We start from the raw sequence: 19,615 nt of genomic DNA, 5'->3' as shown, positions 1-19,615 counted from the left end.
GGCAACCTCTTTGCAAGCGCCTTCTTTGTTGCAGAGAGGGCTATTTATCCTAGAAACATAGCTGGGGCCGCAAATCCAACCGCAGGCAGAATGCAGATAATCTACTGCTATCCAAGCTCATCTTAAAAGCCTCTAATGGAGGCGGCAGCACCTTTCAAGGTTTCCTCTCAACCCTTCTGCTTGTCATTGGAGCGCAAGGGCTCGGGTCCCGCTGTCTGGGGCGACACAAGATAACAGCAAGAAGACACGGGAACTGAAACAGCATCACAGATAAATGAATGTGCAACACTCTCAATCAGTTGACCTGCATATTTGTGTATTTGAAAGAGGCTGGTTATCAATATATTGCTTTTTACATTATTATTTTTTTAAACTGCATTTCAACACTAGGCAAAATAACGTGGTAATTAACAAGACTCCCTTCCTTCCCCAAAATTACAAAAATACTTACAAAAGCAATTCTTTCCCGTAACACTGTGTGGCAGACTCCCTGCGATTCTCTTCATTTTTATTTGTTAAAATGCGACGTTTTGTGGGTTATGAAATGTGTTCCTGAAGCTTAATGGGATAAGGGTTTTTCCCCCCCTTTCAGAAAAGTGTGACCTGTTCTATAGCTCATCAACAGCAAATGCAGATTGTCGGCTGGGAGGTTATTACGATGGCAGAGGAGATCCCGCATGTTTTAGGAAGGGTGCAAACTGGAGTCCCTGTGGGCTAGTAACAACTCCGGGTGCAAGTGAGGCAACCGACCGCTCATGTTCCCACATCAAACTCTCCCCTGCTTGTAGAAATCTAACATGTCAGGGAGAAGGCTCCTTTAACGACACGCAAGCTTTCCATACACAGACAAACTTTGACGTGGCAAAGAATATTTTAAAGCAGCCATTCACGTGCATTGCAGAGTTGTACTGGTGATACACAAGGAACGCACTAGGTCCTGAATCGAAGGTGGCTACCCTCGTGAGACCGGGCTGTGCAAACTGGGCCCAGGGCCGCATGCAAGGTTGTGGGAACTGCCAAAACCAACCCTCTTAACTGTGTGCAGACGGTGCAATAATTATGTGCCAGTGCTTTCTTGAGATCTCATGGCGGTTTTTCCAGCACCCCTTAAAAAAAACAAAAAAACAGGTATTGGGAGCCTTCCAGATGTGGTTCAATGCCAACTCCCGTCAGCCCCAAGCAAGCATGGGGTGGTGGGAGTTGTAGTTCAGCAACATCTGGATGGTTGTAAGTCTCCTCCACCCACCTAAAGCCATGCCCCATCCTGCTCCATCAACCACTTTAGCAGGCGTGGGGAAAATCTTTGGCCCTCCAGATTTTGCTGCACTGCAGCTCCCATCATCCCTGGGCATTGGCCGCGCTTGCTGGGGCTGATGGGATTTGTAGTTCAGCAATATCTTGGGGGGGGGTCCAAAGTCCACCTCCCACCACACACCTGCACTCAGGCTTCTTATCCTGACAGTACCACCCAGCTCAAAATATCGGCATCGACTTCTCCTTCGTTCCCCGGAAGTTTGTGACGTGTGATTGGCAGCTTGGTTCACCGTTAAAAATGACCCGACAGTGTTTCATGTGACTTGGAAGCCCTTCTGGAATCTCTAAGCAAATTCTGATAGCTGTGCACAATCAATTTCCTGCAGAATCATGGCAAATCCCTGAAAAAACAAGCAAATACTGAGGACATCCTCAGCCAGGGTGTTCGGAGCCCACGTTGCTCTGGAAGCGTTTCCTCTCGTGGAGGTGGAAGTTCACGGCCGTGCTGCTGTCTTGCCCCGTAATCTGGGGCTCCCAGCTTCTTTTTCACATGTGCAGAAAACGTGTGCAAATCTGGATTTCAAAAAAAGGAAAAGGAAACATTACGCAAGAGAAAAGCGTGGCCGGGGAGGGGACGGAGCTGGATAAAATTAAGCAGGAAGCAGGAAGAGATTTCCCTCCCTCTTTCACAGTGCTCAAACCCCGATAGGTTGCATCTCAATGTTAGTCCCGTTCAGAGTAGACCTATTGGAATTAATGGAGACTACTAACACAAGCGGGACCCAGGTGGCGCTGTGGTTAAACCACTGAGCCTAGGGCTTGCTGATCAGAAGGTTGGCGGTTCGAATCCCCACGACGGGGTGAGCTCCCGTTGCTTGGTCCCAGCTCCTGCCAACCTAGCAGTTCGAAAGCATGTCAAAGTGCAAGTAGATAAATAGGTAAACGGCATTTCCATGTGCTGCTCTGGTTTGCCAGAAGCAGCTTTGTCATGCTGACCACATGACCTGGAAGCTGTACGCCGGCTCCCTCGGCCAATAATGCGAGATGAGCGCGCAACCCCAGAGTTGGTCACGACTGGACCTAATGGTCAGGGGTCCCTTTACCTTTACCTTTACCTTTACTAACACAAGCATCTGGTTGGAGACTGAAAACAGGGTGCTGAATTAGAAAGCCTTGGCTCCAATTGAGCAGGGCTCTTCTCCTTTCCTAATACACATTTGTCTCGTAGGAGTATAAGAAGCTGCCTTATACTGAATCAGAGTCATAGAATTGTGGGGTTGGAAGGGATCCTGAGGGTCATCTAGTCCAACCCCGTGATCTCAACTCAAGCATCCCTGACAGATTCAACCCCCAAGGAAGGAGAGTTCACCACCTCATGAGGGAGTCCGTTCCACTGTCAAACAGCTCTTACTGTCAGAAAGTTTCACCCTGATGTTTTGTTACCTACACTGACTGGCAGGGTATCAGGCAGGGGTCTCTCCCAGCTGTTTGTGGAGATGCTGGAATTTGAACTCGGGACCTCCTTCATCAGAAGCAGATGTTCCACACCCCAGAGTTATGGCCATTCCCCAGATAAAGCAAGATCCTACAAAAATCAGGGCGGGCCATTTTAGGATCTGAAACATAAATGTTTGCACATTTCTGCAGTGAGTGGGTCTTAAAAACACATTTTTGGGTGTGAGGAATTGAAACCTGCTATTATTTTTGCGATTGGACAATACTTAGCTTAGCAAGTCTAAATCTGATGAAGAAGCACATAAACCACTTTTGGAAAACCAAAGAATTTTAATTATTGATTGATTGATTGATTGATTGAATTTATATACCCCCCCTATCCCGAGAGAGTCTCAGGGCAGTTCACAGAATAAAATCAAGATATAAAACCAAAGTTTGCCTAATAAAAATAAAAAACAGCAACCCAGTACCCCCCCCCCAATGAAAAACCACATTATTATTATAATTTTACCTTCTGGAAATGCCAGGTAATGCTAAAGAAGAAGAAGAAGAAGAAGAAGAAGAAGAAGAAGAAGAAGAAGAAGAAGAAGAAGAAGAAGAAGAAGAAGAAGAGAAGAAGAAGTCGTTTGTATTGATTTCTATGCAGTTTTATGCACATTTTACTTACCAAGAAATACTAAATTATATTAATTTAACCAAATAATCTTTTGAATCCCCAAGTCATGTTACAACTTCTTAGCACCCCTGATTTACCGAATTTGAAAGTTAAGCTATTCAACACGCCCTGATCCCGTATGGGTCTGAAAAAAAAAGTTGAAATAGGAAGTTAGGAAACTATCCTTTATCGAGTCAGACAATTGGTCCAACTATCCCAGAACTGACTGGTAGCACCTCTGCAGATTTTCAGACAGGACTCTTTCTCCCCACCCTATTTGGAGATGCTGAGGATTGAACCTGGGACCTTCTGCATGCAAAGCACATGTCCTACCCACTAAGCTACGACCCTTCCCCAAGGCTGATGCCAATTATCACAGGTAATGCAAGCAGGAGGGACCCAGGTGGCGCTGTGGTTAAACCACTGAGCCTAGGGCTTGCTGATCAGAAGGTCGGCAGTTCGAATCCCTGTGACGGGGTGAGCTCCCGTTGCTCGGTCCTGCCAACCTAGCAGTTCGAAAGCACGTCAAAATGCAAGTAGATAAATAGGAACCGCTACAGCGGGAAGGTAAACAGCGTTTCCATGTGCTGCTCTGGTTTGCCAGAAGCGGCTTTGTCATGCTGGCCACATGACCTGGAAGCTGTACGCCGGCTCCCTTGGCCAATAAAGCGAGATGAGCGCCGCAACCCCAGAGTCGGTCACGACTGGACCTAATGGTCAGGGGTACCTTTACCTTTACCTTTAATGCAAGCAGGTACTGTATTATTATGTATTGTTTTCATATTCTGCCGTTCCTACCGCAGGAACCCATAAAACGTTTTGCCCAGCTTCCTCAAGGCTGAGCGGTCAATAGCATCTTCTGTTTTGAAACCAGATCATCTCCTGCGCTTGCTAAATCTGTATGACATTGATGGATTCCCGAGGCGCAAGGCATTGCCAAGCCAAAGCCGCCTGCTTTTTATATACCCTGCATTGCAACAATTGCCACAGCTTTGGGCAGCGACAGATTCCTTTTAATGCTTTCCGTTGGGTCACCGGCTTTCTGCAAAGTCAGTGCATTAATGGTATTTCTGCTCAAGTGGCCAAACGTGCACTTTGTGACTCAGGACGAAGGGAGGGGGTGCTTTTGGGGACCTGTGAAGAGGAACCAGGAAGTGTGGTGCTCGGCTCCCAGCCCCACCCCACACCGGGGCCACAGTGTTGTGCAGTTCAGACAGTGCCAGATTTATGTATAAGCTAAACAAGCTATAGCTTAGGGCCCCACTCTCTTGGGGGCCCCCAAAAATATTTAAAGGGGGAAAAAACTGGATGTACATTTCCAAAGAATGGATGCTTTTGAATTATGGTGCTGGAGGAGACTCATGAGAGTCCCATGGACTGCAAGAAGATCAAACCTATCCATTCTGAAGGAAATCAGCCCTGAGTGCTCACTGGAAGGACAGATCCTGAAGCTGAGGCTCCAATACTTTGGCCACCTCATGAGAAGAGGAGAAGGGGACGACAGAGGACGAGATGGTTGGACAGTGTTCTCGAAGCTACCAACATGAGTCTGACCAAACTGCGGGAGGCAGTGGAAGACAGGAGAGCCTGGCGTGCTCTGGTCCATGGGGTCATGAAGAGTCGGACACGACTAAACGACTCAACAACAACAACAACAACATTTCCAAAATTTATATATATATATAAATGTAAAGGGGCCATGTTTGGGACTTTCCACTTTTCTCGGAAACCGCTTGACCAATTCTGTTCAAATTTGGACACAGCGTCCAGTACCAATACGCAAGTGACAACATAACCTTTGATTCCACACGTGCCAAACCTTTGGCAGGTAAAAATGGAATTTTCTCAAAACAAACATAGCGCCCTCCATATGCAGGACAGAGGAGCATTGTATTGACAAGTTAACCCTTCCCCCCCCAATTTGGTGTAACCTTTGTTGGGGGGGCAATTGTGGGCGGGGCCAGAGAGACATAATGGGTGGAGCAACAGATGTAACTTTTGCTACTGCTACATTCCAGCCGCACAACACTTAGAGGCATCTTCAAGCCTCTATCCAGGCAGGCAAAAAGCATCCGAGTTAAAGGACAACATCCCAGGCAGGCTAATGAGGAACGGCTTAGGGAGCTGGGTATGTTTAGCCTAGAGAAGAGAAGGTTAAGGGGTGATATGATAGCCATGTTCAAATATATAAAAGGATGTCATATAGAGGAGGGTGAAAGGTTGTTTTCTGCTGCTCCAGAGAAGCGGACACGGAGCAATGGATTCAAACTACAAGAAAGAAGATTCCACCTAAACATTAGGAAGAGCTTCCTGACAGTAAGAGCTGTTCGACAGTGGAATTTGCTACCAAGGAGTGTGGTGGAGTCTCCTTCTTTGGAGGTCTTTAAGCAGAGGCTTGACAGGCATATGTCAAGAATGCTTTGATGGTGTTTCCTGCTTGGCAGGGGGTTGGACTGGATGACCCTTGTGGTCTCTTCCAACTCTATGATTCTATGATTCTAATGGACTTGAGGAGCGTCCATTGCAGGGGCAGTGAGGGGGGTAGCCCAGGTTTGGCAAGCCAAGCTCACGGGCAGCGCCAATGGTTTTGCAGGCACCTTTGCTGGCCTGCAGAGAAGGAAAAGTTCCTTCGCAAACACGGTTTGCACCCCCTTCAAAGGGGGTTCATATAAAACCCAACCAGCCAATCGGCACCCCTTTGTAATTGTCACCTGCTGTCAATGTGGTGGTGGTGGTGGTGTGGAGGATGGTCAGGATCTGGCCTACGGGCCAAATAACTGAAGTGACAGCCAGCATGGTTTTCTATCCGTCCTGGATCCAGAGAACTCCATTTCCCGGTTAAGTGTTCACGACAACGCTCAATACAAATCAGTGTGCTTAAAAAAAAAAATCTAATTGTGCTGATACAGTAGCTGCATATGGGAGGAAGATCTGAACCTCATTCGTTTAAGGCTCAAACTGCTTTCGCTGACATTTTAAATGGCTCCTCTCTCCGTATTCTGGAGAGATACCAAGAAATGTGATAATATAACTCAAGTTTTAAGGTAAGGGGGAGGGAGCTGAGGGGCGGCTAGCAAGGAGGTTGGGAGGGTTAACGGTGAACAACCCTCCCAAGAAAAGGCAATGAACGCAGGTGCTCAGGCAAACAGTCCCTTCTGGGTCCTGACTTACATTATCCCACCAGCACCACCTTGCTTTGATCTGCTGCAACTGCTTAGGGTGTGCTTTAGCAGCCCTTGGTCTTCCCGTCTGTGAAATGGGAGCAACAGAGGTCTAACTTGTAGATCTGGTGCAGGTGCTTAAGATATGGGGCTTAATTGCAGTTACTAAATGAATAAATAGCAAGCACCATGCTGAACTATGTCCATTTCTGCTGACGGAGCAGATCCTGAGCAACAAACAGTACCGGTCTGAGGGTATGGTAAGTTTTTCACGGCATCTGAAACCGGTACCCAGAGTCTGGGTAGCAAAGGGAGAGAGAACTCCTTTTGGCCTTGACTAGATAGAAACATCTGGCAGGTTTATAAGATAAGGTCCAAGGTGGTTTTTTTTTTTTACTTCAATCTGAGTTTAATCTTGCCTCTCTCAACCTGGCACCCTCTGGACTACAACTCCCATAAAGGCCAGCCACCATGTCACCTGTGACAGGGCCACAGCTCAGAGCATCTGCTTTGCATGCAAAGGTCTCCGGCCCCATCCACTCGCTCTGCATAATACTCATTCTGCATTTGCAAGAAATCACACTTTGGAACTCCCTGCCTATTGACGGCAGGCAGGCAGGAACCCTCACTGCACTCTTGGCACCCGCTGAAAGCTTTTTTGTTCAGGTAGACGCGGCTTTCCCCTGGAGAATCCTGGGAACCGTAGTTTCACCACACCAAAGCTACGTGTTCCCAGAAACCTTAACAAACCACAGGTCCCAGGATTCTTTGGGAGAAAGCCACACACTTTTTAAGGGTGTGCGGAATGCATGGTGCGCATCTGCACTGTGCACACAAAATACCCTTGCCGACTGTGTTGGGAGGTGACGGGGTTTTGCAGAAATGGGTGCCCCAGCCCCATCTTATGGGTGGGTTAGGAATGAGTGAAACTGTGCAGGCAGCCTTTTTTTGGGGGGGGGGGGTGTCCTTGCATTTTCATGGCTGGTGTTCATGTCAGATTAGAGGCATCACACAGTGGAGAGTGCTCAGTGCGAAACATTCCTGAGACAGAAGGTTGCAGGTTCAGTCCTTGGCATTTCCAGGGATTGTCCCCACTCTACAACCCTGGAATGCCACTGCCAGCCAGTGTAGACAATACTGAGCTCAATCTGACTCTGTATAAGGCAGCCTTTTATAGGAGGAATGGGATTTCGTAGAATCGTAGAGTTGGAGGGGACCCCCCCAGGGTCATCTAGTCCAACCCCCTGCATTGCAGGAATCCTGCCCACAGCCATCCCAGGGTGGGCTTGAACCACCAACCTCCTAGTTAACAACCAGACACAGGGACCCATTGTGCCACGAGGCTTCTTTCTTTGTGTCTAGGGATTGGGATAGTCGATGTGGAGCGCCGCTGCCAGTCCGTGTCGACAATACTGAGCTAGATGGACCGACAATCTTACCCTTTCTGTGTTCGACAGCGGTTGGGGGGAGCACTCAGCAGTCCCTTCTAGTGCAACCTGGGCGAGTTTTGGACCTGCTCTCTGCCAAGGGGGAAGGCAGGTAAAAGCAACAGCTCAGATCGTCACAGAGGCATGCCAATATGTACGAAAGCCTCCGCCCTCCAGGCGTTGCAAACTACAACTCCCATCACCCCCCAGCCAATGCACCCGTTGTTGGGAGTCGTAGTCCAAAACCTGGAGGGCGCCAGCTTGGCAGAACTCTGATATAGGATCATGTGCCTGCCCCCAGACCTTTCCAACGTGCAACTTCTTCCCCTCTGCACAGCTGGATCAAAACGTAAAACGCCACTTACTTCAGTGCCCCATAGGGACCATGTCCGTCCGTGCCAACTCCGACCCCCTCTTCCTGCTGTGCCGCCGTTTTGCCTTCCTTTAGCATGGCACCCCCCAAAAGTCCATGGCCCTCTCCCCAGTCTTTCTGGCTCAAGCAGAAAACCCACGACTGGGGCAGGCGGGGTAGAGAGGCTCCTGGCATCCCTGGCACCTGCCCAGCTTGGCTGCTCCTGTGCCCCCCCATCGCAGTCTACAAAGGGTCCGTCCAGTTGTGCCAACATGTGGATGCAGCAACGCTCCTCTTACCAGCCGGTGCCAGTTTCTCGAGCCGGTGCCCTTTCGGGGAGGGGCCCCCAAGTTATTCCCAGTAGCCGTCCAGCACTTCCACCTCGCTGTCCAACTCGTAGAGACCCAGAGCCGGGTCGGAGACCACCCCGAGATCCACCAGGGCCTGGTCCATGTCCTCGGGCAGGAAGACGATTCCGACGTTGAGGGCGATGTACTCCAGCAGGAAGGCGTAGTAGAGAATCAGCAGGTTGACGAAGAACAAGCCCACGTAGAACATAGAGGGCGGCAGCGGGGGCGGCGCATGGGGGGCCCACGGCTCCAGCTGGGTGCAGGCGGCAGAGGGCATCCAGCGTGGAGGAGGCCCTGGCACAGCGGAGGCTGGAGGCTGGAGGCAGGCAGCAGCCAAAGGCAGAAGGAGATCTCCAGGAATCAGAGAGCCCAGCGCCCTCGCCTACCTACCTACCCACCCCTCCCTGCAGCAGTCTGCAAACGGAAGAGGGCGCCCCCCAACGATGCCCTGTCTGTCCTCAGCCCACCCCTCCATGCCAGGGCGCCCTCTGCTCCCTCTCCTTTCCAGCCTCTGCAAATCTCTACATCCAGAAGCGGGCGGTGCAAGCGAGTAACTTCGCCCCGCAGCCCCCCTCCATGCAACTGGCTCCCCCCCCCCAACCTCACTTTTCAGGCCTCAGATGCGCCGCAAGAGGGGGAGGCTTTGCAGAGGCACCTCTTCCACCCCCCCTCCCGCCCGCTCCTCCAGTCTTCAAAAAAAGCAAAAGCTCGCTCCCGCTCCGTTTTTAATGCAAGGGGCTCGCTGCTCCTCCCCGCTCAGCGCAGCCCCCCCTTTTCTTCCAAGGGACCCCCCTGCGCCTTCCTCTCTCTCCCCGCATCCACACTCCTCGGACGCATCACTTCCCTCCGCGTAGCAGAAGCAGCTGTTCCCCGCAAGTGCCCAGCGGCCCGCCTCTCCGGAGCGCGGATTGGCTGGCGCCAGGGAGGGTGAGTGACAACCCCCCGCGGGGGGGGAACTTGGAGTGGGGGGATTCCCAGTAGGTTGCGGCCAGTCCTGTTAGGTAGGCGCCTGGACAGAAGTGTAGAGTTGGAAGGGACCCCGAAAGTCATGTAGTCCAACCCTCTGCAATGCAGGTATCTTTTACCCAACCTGGGGCTCGAACCCAGAACCCTGAGATCAAGAGTCGCATATGCTGCCGGTTGAGCTATCCCGGATCAATTGGGTGCTTCGTCCCACTGCACTCCCTGGGACTGACTCCCAAGTCAATGTGTCTGATTGCTGATTCCTGGCTTCCCTTGGCAGGACCTGAGTTTATTTATTTAAATCATTTATGGACCCAGGTGGCGCTGTGGTTAAACCACTGAGCCTAGGGCTTGCTGATCAGAAGGTCGGCGGTTCGAATCCCTGTGACGGGGTGAGCTCCCGTTGCTTGGTCCCAGCTCCTGCCAACCTAGCAGTTCGAAAGCACGTCAAAATGCAAGTAGATAAATAGGAACCGCTACAGCGGGAAGGTAAACGGCGTTTGCATGTGCTGCTCTGGTTTGCCAGAAGCGGCTTTGTCATGCTGGCCACATGACCTGGAAGCTATACGCCGGCTCCCTCGGCCAATAATGCGAGATGAGTGCGCAACCCCAGAGTCGGTCACGACTGGACCTAATGGTCAGGGGCCCCTTTACCTTTACCTTTACCTTGCTAGGATAGTGCCGGATTTACATATAAGCTAAACAAGCTATAGCTTAAGGCCCCACTCTCTTGCCCCCCCCAAAAAAAAACATCAAAGGAAAAAAATTGGATGTCCATTTCCAAAATATAAGATAAAAACCAAATAAAATAAAACCTACATAGAGCAACAGAGTTTTGTGTTGTGTAGGCTCCTATGATGTAAGTCATGGGCCCCGCCTGCTAGCCTGCTCCCTCAAATACCACTGGTTTGCTCATTTCTATATACAGGGTGCCTACATTCTGCATGGACTGGTTGCTTGGCATTTGTTATGTGCAAATGGCTTTAGATACCTATTAGGTCCATAAATTACCATATAGCATATATTCAACCAAACAAAAACAAAAACTGCGACAATTTGTTGTTGACAAAGAACAGCTGAAGAAGAGTTTGGATTTGATATCCCGCTTTATCACTATCCGAAGGAGTCTCAAAGTGGCTAACAATCTCCTTTCCCCTCCTCCCCCACATATAAAGGACATATAAAGGGCCCCATTACCTACCTTCAGTAGCTTAGGGCCTCATCAAACCTAAATCCGGCCCTGTTCCTATCCCCAGCTTTTCCCAGTGTAGAGATAAATCGATGGGAAATATGTTTTCTTGCTTAATTTCTTGAGTGCCTGGTTGGTATTTGATTGTGGATCTCAAGGCTGAGAGTGAGTGACTGGCCCAAGGTCACCCAGGGAGCTTCATGTCTGAGTGGGGATTTGAACCCTAGTCTCCCAGATCCTAGCCTGACACTCTAACCCAGGGGTCAGCAAACTTTTTCAGCAGAGGGCCGGTCCACTGTCCCTCAGACCTTGCGGGGGGCCAGACTATATTTTTTGGGGGGGGGGAATGAATGAATTCTCATGCCCCACAAATAACCCAGAGGTGCATTTTAAATAAAAGCACACATTCTACTCATGTAAAAATACCAGGCAGGCCCCACAAATAACCCAGAGATGCATTTTAAACTAAAGGACACATTCTACTCATGTAAAAAACCCCACTGATTCCCAGACCATCCGTGGGCCGGATTTAGAAGGTGACTGGGCCAGATCCAGCCCTCGGACCTTAGTTTGCCTACCCATGCTCTAAGCCAGGCATAGGTAATCTTGGCTCTCCAGATGTTTTGGAACTACAACTCCCATGATCCCTAGCTAACAGGACCAGTGGTCAGGGATGATGGGAATTGTAGTCCAAAACATCTGAAGGGCCGAAGTTTGGGGATGCCTGCTCTAAACCACACTGTTAACAGTAGTTATCAAGGCAGCAAAGTCCTTCCCTGTTTTAAGGTTTCTGTGGCAGGCTGTTGTTGAAGGTTTAAAGCAGAGCTGGGGGCCTCCTGCTATCCTTCCTAGGTGTTGCTGAACTTCAGCTCCCATCAGCCTCCAACAAATTTGGCCATAATCATAGAATCACAGATTTGGAAGGGACCTGGAGGGTCATTTAGTCCAACCTCCTGAAAAGCAGGATTTTTTCTCCCAATGTGGGGCTTGAACCCACAACCCCGAGAGATTAAGAGTCTCTTCCTCTATGGACTGAACTATTCAGGCGTGGCTGGGGCTGATGGGAGTTGGAGTCCAGCAACATCTAGGAAGGTGAATGGGGTCTCCAGCTGTCTCTCTCAGTCTAACCTACACTGCAGGATTGTTGTGGGGATTAAATGAGGAGGATGGGGGGAGCCTTGAGCTCCTTGGAGGCAAAAGGTGGGATGCAAATTATATATCAGGCATCCCCAAACTTCGGCCCTCCAGATGTTTTGGACTACATTTCCCATCATCCCTGATCACTGGTCCTCTTACCGGTAGCTAGGGATCATGGGAGTTGTAGGCCAAAACATCTGGAGGGCCGCAGTTTGGGGATGCCTGTTATATATAGTCCCCCTCAAGAATTCTGGGAACTGTAGTTTATCCTTCACGTAGCTGCAAGGTCCAGGACCCTTCACAAACCACAGGGCCCAGGATTTTATTTTATTTGTTGTGTGGGGATACAGTGTGCTTCAAAAGTATTGTGTGTGCACATCAACCATCTTCTGCAAACCACTTGGAGGGTTTCTTAAAATCAAACGGTATATAAGTTTTGTTAAATCAATCAATAAACCCTTCCTTATTTAAAGGTCCTGGAGCAGGGTCAGTATGTAAAAGGAAAAGGAAGTGCGTCAATTCATCCCTTTCTTTAAAAAGAAACTGTAATAGCTAATATGTGTCATTTTGCACACACACACACACTTTGCTGTAGAAGGAACTGAGGGGCAGATGGGGCTTGTCGACCTGGGAAGGTAACCCATCTAGGAGAAGAAGAACTCTGATCCTATACCTCTGCTGTCTCGCAGGACATCTTCAGGAGAAGAAAAGGCTCAGGAGTAAACCCTACACAAATCCGGTGGGGTCCCCAAGACAGTTGGATGGCGCCTTCTGCGCTTCCTCCCAACAACTCCTGCAGCGAAGCTGGCGCCAAACGTCTTGCTGCTCTGCTTTCCTTTGGACGGAGAGGGGAGTCTTGTCGTCTGGGCAGCCCAGGACCTCCATGCACACTCTGCCCAAGGCATGTACCCCAGGGACGCGCCACTACTAAGGCAGCGGTTTGACTTCACCCCCAGGGGCTCACGAGACAGATGCCAACCCAAATAAAGGTGGCGCCCAAATAAATAATAATTGCAAATAAAATAATAACAAAAACCACTCCGCTAACAATTGATTACGAACCGGTATTTATGTCAGAGAGTCGTAGAGCTGGAAGGGAACCCGTGGGTCATCTAGTCCAACCCCCTGCGATGCAGGAATCTTTTGCCCAACGATTAAGAGCCTTCCTCCAAATCAAAGCAAATAAGCTTATTCTTGCATTACCAATTGCGGATCTTTCCAAATAAAACCGCTGCATTGCTTTCCGAATTAATTACGAATTATTTCCAAAGAACCGCACCGCTTACTATTCATTTCCTATGGGGAAGAACCCTCCCCCGCCCCTCCCTCACCTGCCTTTAAGGCCCCGCCCCTCGCGCAGGTCACAAAGACCCGCCCCCTGCCCTGCGCCGGGGACGCAACCTTCCTCGTCCCTCCCACTTCCGGGTTCCCCCCTTCTGCGCGGGGCACGCTGGGACTCGCAGTCCCCTGGCCCGCCTTCTACGCATGCCGTAGCGAGGATAGCGGCGGACAGAGGCAAACTACGTTTCCCGGCGTGCCGCGCGCCGCGGCTCCGCTACCGGGTCTGTGCCGTCGCCTCCGCCGGGGCGGAATGTCCGAGGGTGTGCGTGGGGGCGGGGAGGGTGCTGGGTGTCCTTCCGCCTGAAAGGAAGAGGAGGAAGAGGAAGAGGATGGCGGCGGCCGAGAAGGAGGATGAGGCGGCGGCGACAGCCGAGGCCGTGAGGCGGTAGCGAGAGAGAGAGAGCTGAGAGCGAGAGAGAGTGTCCGAGCGCGGCCCTCCCTCCGTCCGTTTTTCTCCCCGCGCCCCCTCAGGATGTTCGGGCGGTCGCGCAGCTGGGGAGGCGGCGGGCACGGCAAGGCCTCGCGGAACATCCACTCGCTCGACCACCTCAAGTGAGTTTACGGCGGGGGGGGGGGAGGCTGTGAGGGAATCATATGCCGGAGGGGGGAGGGGCCTCGAGGCAGGTGGGCTCAGGTGGACTCGCCTCCCAACTGCCTTTGGGGCTCCTCTCACGCGGGACCCGCTATACCCCCCCCCCGAAAGGTCTTCGCTTATATACGAACGCGGTGAGTTAGTCGCGGAATTCAGATATCCAGACCGTGTGCAGCGCCGGATTTAGGTTTGATGAGGCCCTAAGGCAGCTACTGAAGCTAATGGGGCCCTTTATATGTCCAGCTGTCCTTTGTCAACAACAAATTGTCGCTGTTTCGTGTCTTGAATATATGCCCTCCAACAATGGCTGTCCCGCGATTTCTGCTCCCTAAATCTGGAGATTGCCCTATGTTTTGTTAATCCAAATAGAAGAGCTGCATCAACTGCTTAGAGAATCTCCAGATTTTGGGAGGAGAAAGTATGGGACAGCCATTGTTGGAGGAGAAAGACTCATGGACGGGGGGGGGGGGAGGGAATTAAAGGAGGCACAATCTACATTAAACCAAGGTATGGACAAGTCCTTAATGCCACTTGCTGGGAAGATAGAGAGTGCTGTTGTAGATTCAGGTAGGTAGCCGTGTTGGTCTGACGCAGTCAATATATATATAAAAATAAAATTGCCCAGTAGCACCATAGAGGCCAACTAACTTTGTTCTTGGTATAAGCTTTCGAGTGCATGCACACTTCTTCAGAGTGCTGTTGTGTTCAGGTTCTTCCTGCTATCTTCCCACTGTGAGAGCAGAGTTCTGAAGTAGATACACTTTTCGCCTGATCCAGCGGGCTCTTCTTGCATTCTCATGGCTGGATGGACTGACTGGAGTGACATGATTTGTATTAAGTTTATGAGGTGCCTGATTAAAAATCAAATTCTCTTGATATACACAGTAAAGGAGGCCAAATTAAAAGGAAACCGTGCAACAGCTCAATAAAACCATAAATCAATAAAGCCAACCCAGCAGTAGGCAAGATCCAGCCATAAGGTGCATCATAGCCAGTTGCAAATTAAAATGCCAGCAGCCAGTTCAACTAAACACAGCACAGGTTGCCAGTCCAATTGCCAGTATTCTGCAGAGGCAAAAATAATATGAACGATGTTAAAGCAATGGTGCCCATCAGATCAATGACCCATCTCGCTCAGCGTCTCGCAGTGGCCTGCGGGAAACCCACAAGCAGAAGCTGAAAAATATTACAGATCTTTCTCTAAGTAACATTTTGCTTTCCTCATATTTATTTACCTATTTTATTTATAGAGGTGCCACATACCGTAGCAGAAGTACTCTAGGAAGCCAGCGATGTGGCGTTAGAGTAGGACTTGGGAGATCAAGGGTCAAATCCTCACCCAGTCATGATCTGGGTGACCTTGGAGGCAGTCACAGCCTCTTAACCTACCTCACATGGTCGTTGTGGGGATTAACTGAGGAGGGGTTTGAAAGGAAAAGGTGGGATCTAAATGCAATAAATAAGCTCTTCTGCTTACCTGCTTTAGAAAGCTGGAAGGCCAGCCAGATGGAGAGGTCAGTCACCAACCTGGCATCCAGAGATCTCTATGGGGTCACAACTGGACCTGTGCCAGTCGCAAAATGTGTCTAACATGGAGAGGGGTGCACCACTTCTGATACTGGAGGGATTATATAGCTAGACTGATAGCCTTCTCTAATTCTCTAAACATGAGTCTGACCAAACTGCGGGAGGCAGTGGAAGACAGGAGTGCCTGGCATGCTCTGGTCCATGGGGTCACGAAGAGTTGGACACGACTAAACGACTAAACAACAACAACAACAATCCTCTTTTAAGCCATCTAAGTTGGTATCCATCACCGTATCTTGTGGGAGAGAATTCCATAGTTTATGTACCATGTGAAGAACAACTAACTTTTGTCTGCCCAAAATCTTCCAATGTTTAGCTTCACTGAATGTCCCCGATTGGATTCTAGTATGTAACTTTTTTTGAATAAGGAAAGTAGAATACAGTTTACTGTTTTGTGTTGAGAATACAACACATATTTTGTGTGTGTGTGCAAACGTGTGCATGTTTGTATATATGTATATGCACACACATACACACATGTGTAGTGGTTAAACTGTTGATGAACCTCACTTGGCGACCTTCATCCAGTCACTCTTACTCAGCTTAACCTACCTCGCAGGGGTGTCGCAAGGGGGAAAAAAGGGAGAGGATGCAGCTATATACCCAGTCTTCAGAGCCTGGGAGGAAAGCTGGGATAGGAATGTAATGTAGTGAACATAATTGTATTGCAGCCAGCTAAGTCCTACTCAGAGCAGAGCAGACCCACTGAAATTAATGGACCTAAGTTGATTAGGCCTGTTAACTTAAATGGGTCGACTCTACCATCCATTTTCATAGCACTTTACAAAGTATGAGAGGGCATCTCACCGACCTAAAAACAGCTACAGGGGAGATGAGTGTTCAGGGATGGAGGTGGAGGCAAGGGTAAATTGAGAAATGTTATGAGTTCTACTTCAGTACCAAACAACAAGCTAGTGCCATGAGAACCTTCTAGTTTAAAATTTGACACAAGGAAGAGGGAGGAGAGGGGAAATAGAGGCAAGGATGCATGTTTCATTAAATGTAATTATAAAATGTAATTATAATGTTGCATGTGAGCAGAGGGGCGTGTATGTGCACGCTTCATGATGACCTTGTGCATGTGACAGGCTTGTTTTGATGTTTGTTTCCTTTTATTTGTGGTGGGTGTTGGTGTATTAACTAAACAATGTTAAGCCTCTCCCTTGCTGGTTGTTTATTTACACACTCTGTGATAATGTAGGCAATATGTTGACACTTTGTATGTTCATTTATATTTAAAAGATTCCTCCCCCCTTTAGAATTAAAAAAAACCCCACCATAATAGGCAGCTTACAAAATTAGATGAAGACAAAAATAGCAATATGTCAATCTGGTAAAACCCTACCAGGAATAACAACCGCAAACCAAGGAATGGTGTGTGCAATTATGGGCACACATACATAGATGTGTGCATTCTCCTGGACTGTTTTTATATTGATAGGCAAGTGTGTGTGTGTGCACAAACTCTCTCTTTCACTCTACATAAATACTCTACATAAATTATTATTATTATTATTCATTTATTACTTGCCCTTCACCTTAAGGTCCCAAGGCAGGTTGCAACAATTAAAACACAATATTAAAAGAAGTTTAAAACAACTTGCAACCACAGAAATAAAGTGGGACCTAAAAATATGCATCTTGAATGTCAGGAGCCAAGGTAAAGAGGTGCCTCTTCAGCATTCCCCAAAAGCTGTATCACACACACACACACACACACACACACACACACACACACACACACAGAGAGAGAGAGAGAGAGAGAGAGAGTATATTACATATAATTGTCTGTTGTTATTGTTTTAAAAAAAGCAGCTGACAAAGCAGAAGCAACTTGAAATTATTTAGCTATTTTGGTGCCTGCCTTAGCCTGTAGTACGACCGATGAGAAACACAAATGGATTCCCCTCCAGGTTCTGGGAATCAAGGTGGTGTCAGTCACACCACTGGATTCCAAAGCAGAGACAGATGATGAAGTGTTTACTTTTGAGCTCCTCTCTCTTTTGACATGCCAATTTTTGAAACCAATTCCATCTTGATAGGCCTTAAAACCTGTCTGAAAGCAGCTTTGCTGAATTGTCATCCGCATGAAATCTGTGTGTGGATTTCTGGGTTTGGTCCGGTGGGGATAAGGAGATGGGTGCCTTGTGTATGTGGTGTGGCCTGGTGTGCACTCAGGAGGAAAAGATATATCCAGGATTTGACCATCTGTGATCATGCGGGTTCTGTTTTGCATGGGTTGTAGTAGTGTTCAGTATAGAATATTTGTTTATGTCTTTGTTTAGGACACTAGAGTTTAGTCACCTGACATGGTGAGACTGATACTTGATTGTGAGTGTTGTAGAAGGCTGAAAAGCCACTGAGAATCCTGTAGGGTGAAAATAAGGAGGGTGAACACATGCGGATTGATGATGTGGGTACAGAGTGAGGCTATGAGCTATTTCTATGCAAGATTCAGAAAACAATTCTGACAAAAAATTGTGCTGGGCACATTGCTGACTCTTGGCCTCAGTTTTCCTTCTCTGTGAAAAAAGAGCCCTAACCCATATCCCTTTTCTAAGGCCTTAGTGAGGGTGAATGACTTGCCTCACAATCTTGTGAGTCCCTTTATGTGGGCATTGATTCACTTGGGTTTACCACTAAGAAAATATGCCTGGGGATTGCAGCCTCATATTATCTTGATGCAGGAGAAGTTCTTCAGAGCATTTCACAAGCATTTTAAATAACTCCTAGTGCAGTTGTTTGTTTAAGGTGCTCCTTGATTCATCAGAGTCGACTGACTGGTTCCCAGATAGCTATGCCTGGCTTCACAAATGTATTGAAGCAGCCTAAAAAAATTGAACTGTTCGTAGACAATGGACAATTGAAAGCACTTCACACAAGAGAGAATAAGCTCCACTGTCTTTGAGATGTAGGGATGGGTACCAACTTTGAAAGCTTGACAGGGACTGGACAAATTTGTCATGATAGCGGAGTGTAATTTTCCATGTTCAGAGGTGGTATACTTTGCATCTCAGATGCTGAGGACAAACAAAGGGGAAAAGCCATGTCCTGCTTGCGAGCTTCCCAGAAGCATCTGCCTAGCCGCATTAGAAACAGGATACTGGGCCAGGTACATCCTTGGCCTGATCTATCACAACAGTTCTTGTGTTAACTCCTTAACTGTCATAATCTACATACTGTATCTATAAGTTTTACTAAGGCTTTGGATAAACCTAATTTATGATTTTGTTCAGTGTCTTGGCAATGGAAGCTTGGAGCTTGTGTAAGAAATGTAGTCTGCATCTTTGTAATAAAGTGGATTAGAAGTTCCACAGAAATGAAAAGGGCTAAAAATAGTGTCATGGTTAGTGCTGCAGGAGGTGTGGTTAAATCTGGTTAAGTAGAATCATCTGGTGCAGTTCTCTTAATTTGTCATATGAAATACTGGAATTGATTTTCCAAATTAAAAAGATCAGCATGTTGTGTAGTCATAGTCCTAAATAACACTTTTTGCCTGGAATAGATCTGCCAAAGCATTGAGTACAGATTTCTTGAGTCTTTAGGGCACAATAAACATCTGAATTGTGATTGGAAAACCATACTGTGGTCGGTGTGGTCCATTGTATGGGACCTGTTGCTGTGAGCAGCAGGCTTTGAAAGCGCAAAGATTTCCTTGGCAGACAAATATGTATGGGACAGGCTCCCTAAAAGTAGAATGTTTGTACCATATTTAGTGTAGTTTAATAGCTGATGCTTGTATCGGTTATTGTTAATTTTTATTGGCTGGAAATGGGCTGCTCTTTCCACCTGGAAACCACCTTAAAACAGGATGTGCAATTGTTTTTGCAAAATAGTGTTTCATAAGCAGGGGTGGAAAACCTTCAGCCCTCTGGATGTTGCTGAACTACATCTCCCATCAAATCCCAGCCAGCATGGCCAGATGCAAATTGAAGTCCCAACAGCACAGGGAGTGCCTTTGTTCATTTGCAAGTACCTCGACTTTGTTCATTTGCAAGTGGGACCTCGACTTACGAATTTAATCCATTCCGAATGCACACTCGTAGATCGAAAACTGTGTAAGTCGGGTTTCCCATAGGTAGGAAAAGCAGTTTTCCATGGGAATGCATTGGAAACGAAAAAATTCGTAAGTCGAGGAAACCGCATCTAAAA

At 48.3% G+C, this 19,615-nt stretch overlaps 2 protein-coding genes across 9 annotated transcripts in view; one reads left to right on the top strand and one right to left on the bottom strand.

The window, feature by feature from the left end:
* Window positions 1–295: 295 nt before the first annotated feature.
* On the bottom strand, window positions 296–9,536 carry DEXI (Dexi homolog). Of its 5 annotated transcripts, XM_088656947.1 has the most exons (4): window positions 8,318–9,073; window positions 3,221–3,242; window positions 2,702–2,839; window positions 296–1,827 (listed from the first exon to the last, which is right to left on the bottom strand). In XM_088656947.1, the coding sequence occupies exon 1, from the start codon at window positions 8,929–8,931 to the stop codon at window positions 8,656–8,658; it is 276 nt and encodes a 91-aa protein (XP_088513073.1). In that variant the 5' UTR covers window positions 8,932–9,073; the 3' UTR covers window positions 296–1,827; window positions 2,702–2,839; window positions 3,221–3,242; window positions 8,318–8,655. The 5 variants fall into 5 exon arrangements, with proteins under 5 accessions (XP_088513073.1, XP_088513074.1, XP_088513071.1 ...); XM_088656948.1 differs by lacking the exon at window positions 2,702–2,839 and having other exon boundaries at window positions 8,318–9,503; XM_088656945.1 differs by lacking the exons at window positions 2,702–2,839; window positions 3,221–3,242 and adding an exon at window positions 3,377–3,509.
* Window positions 9,537–13,399: 3,863 nt separating this feature from the next.
* Window positions 13,400–19,615, top strand: part of CLEC16A (C-type lectin domain containing 16A) — a 97,944-nt gene continuing 91,728 nt past the window's right edge. For all 4 annotated transcript variants that reach the window (XR_009558548.2, XM_035132319.3, XM_035132315.3 and 1 more), the window contains exon 1: window positions 13,400–13,836. Coding sequence is in view for 3 of the 4 variants with exons in the window: in XM_035132319.3 (XP_034988210.1) it covers window positions 13,757–13,836 (80 nt within the window). In the remaining variant the exon portion in view is untranslated. The remainder of the gene's footprint in view (window positions 13,837–19,615) is intronic.

The sequence above is a fragment of the Zootoca vivipara genome, chromosome 13, assembly GCF_965207765.1.
Source record: "Zootoca vivipara chromosome 13, rZooViv2.hap1.1, whole genome shotgun sequence".
NCBI classification, from domain to species: domain Eukaryota; kingdom Metazoa; phylum Chordata; class Lepidosauria; order Squamata; family Lacertidae; genus Zootoca; species Zootoca vivipara.
Note: the sequence above shows the minus strand (reverse complement) of the source record. Positions and strands in the feature narration are given on the sequence as shown.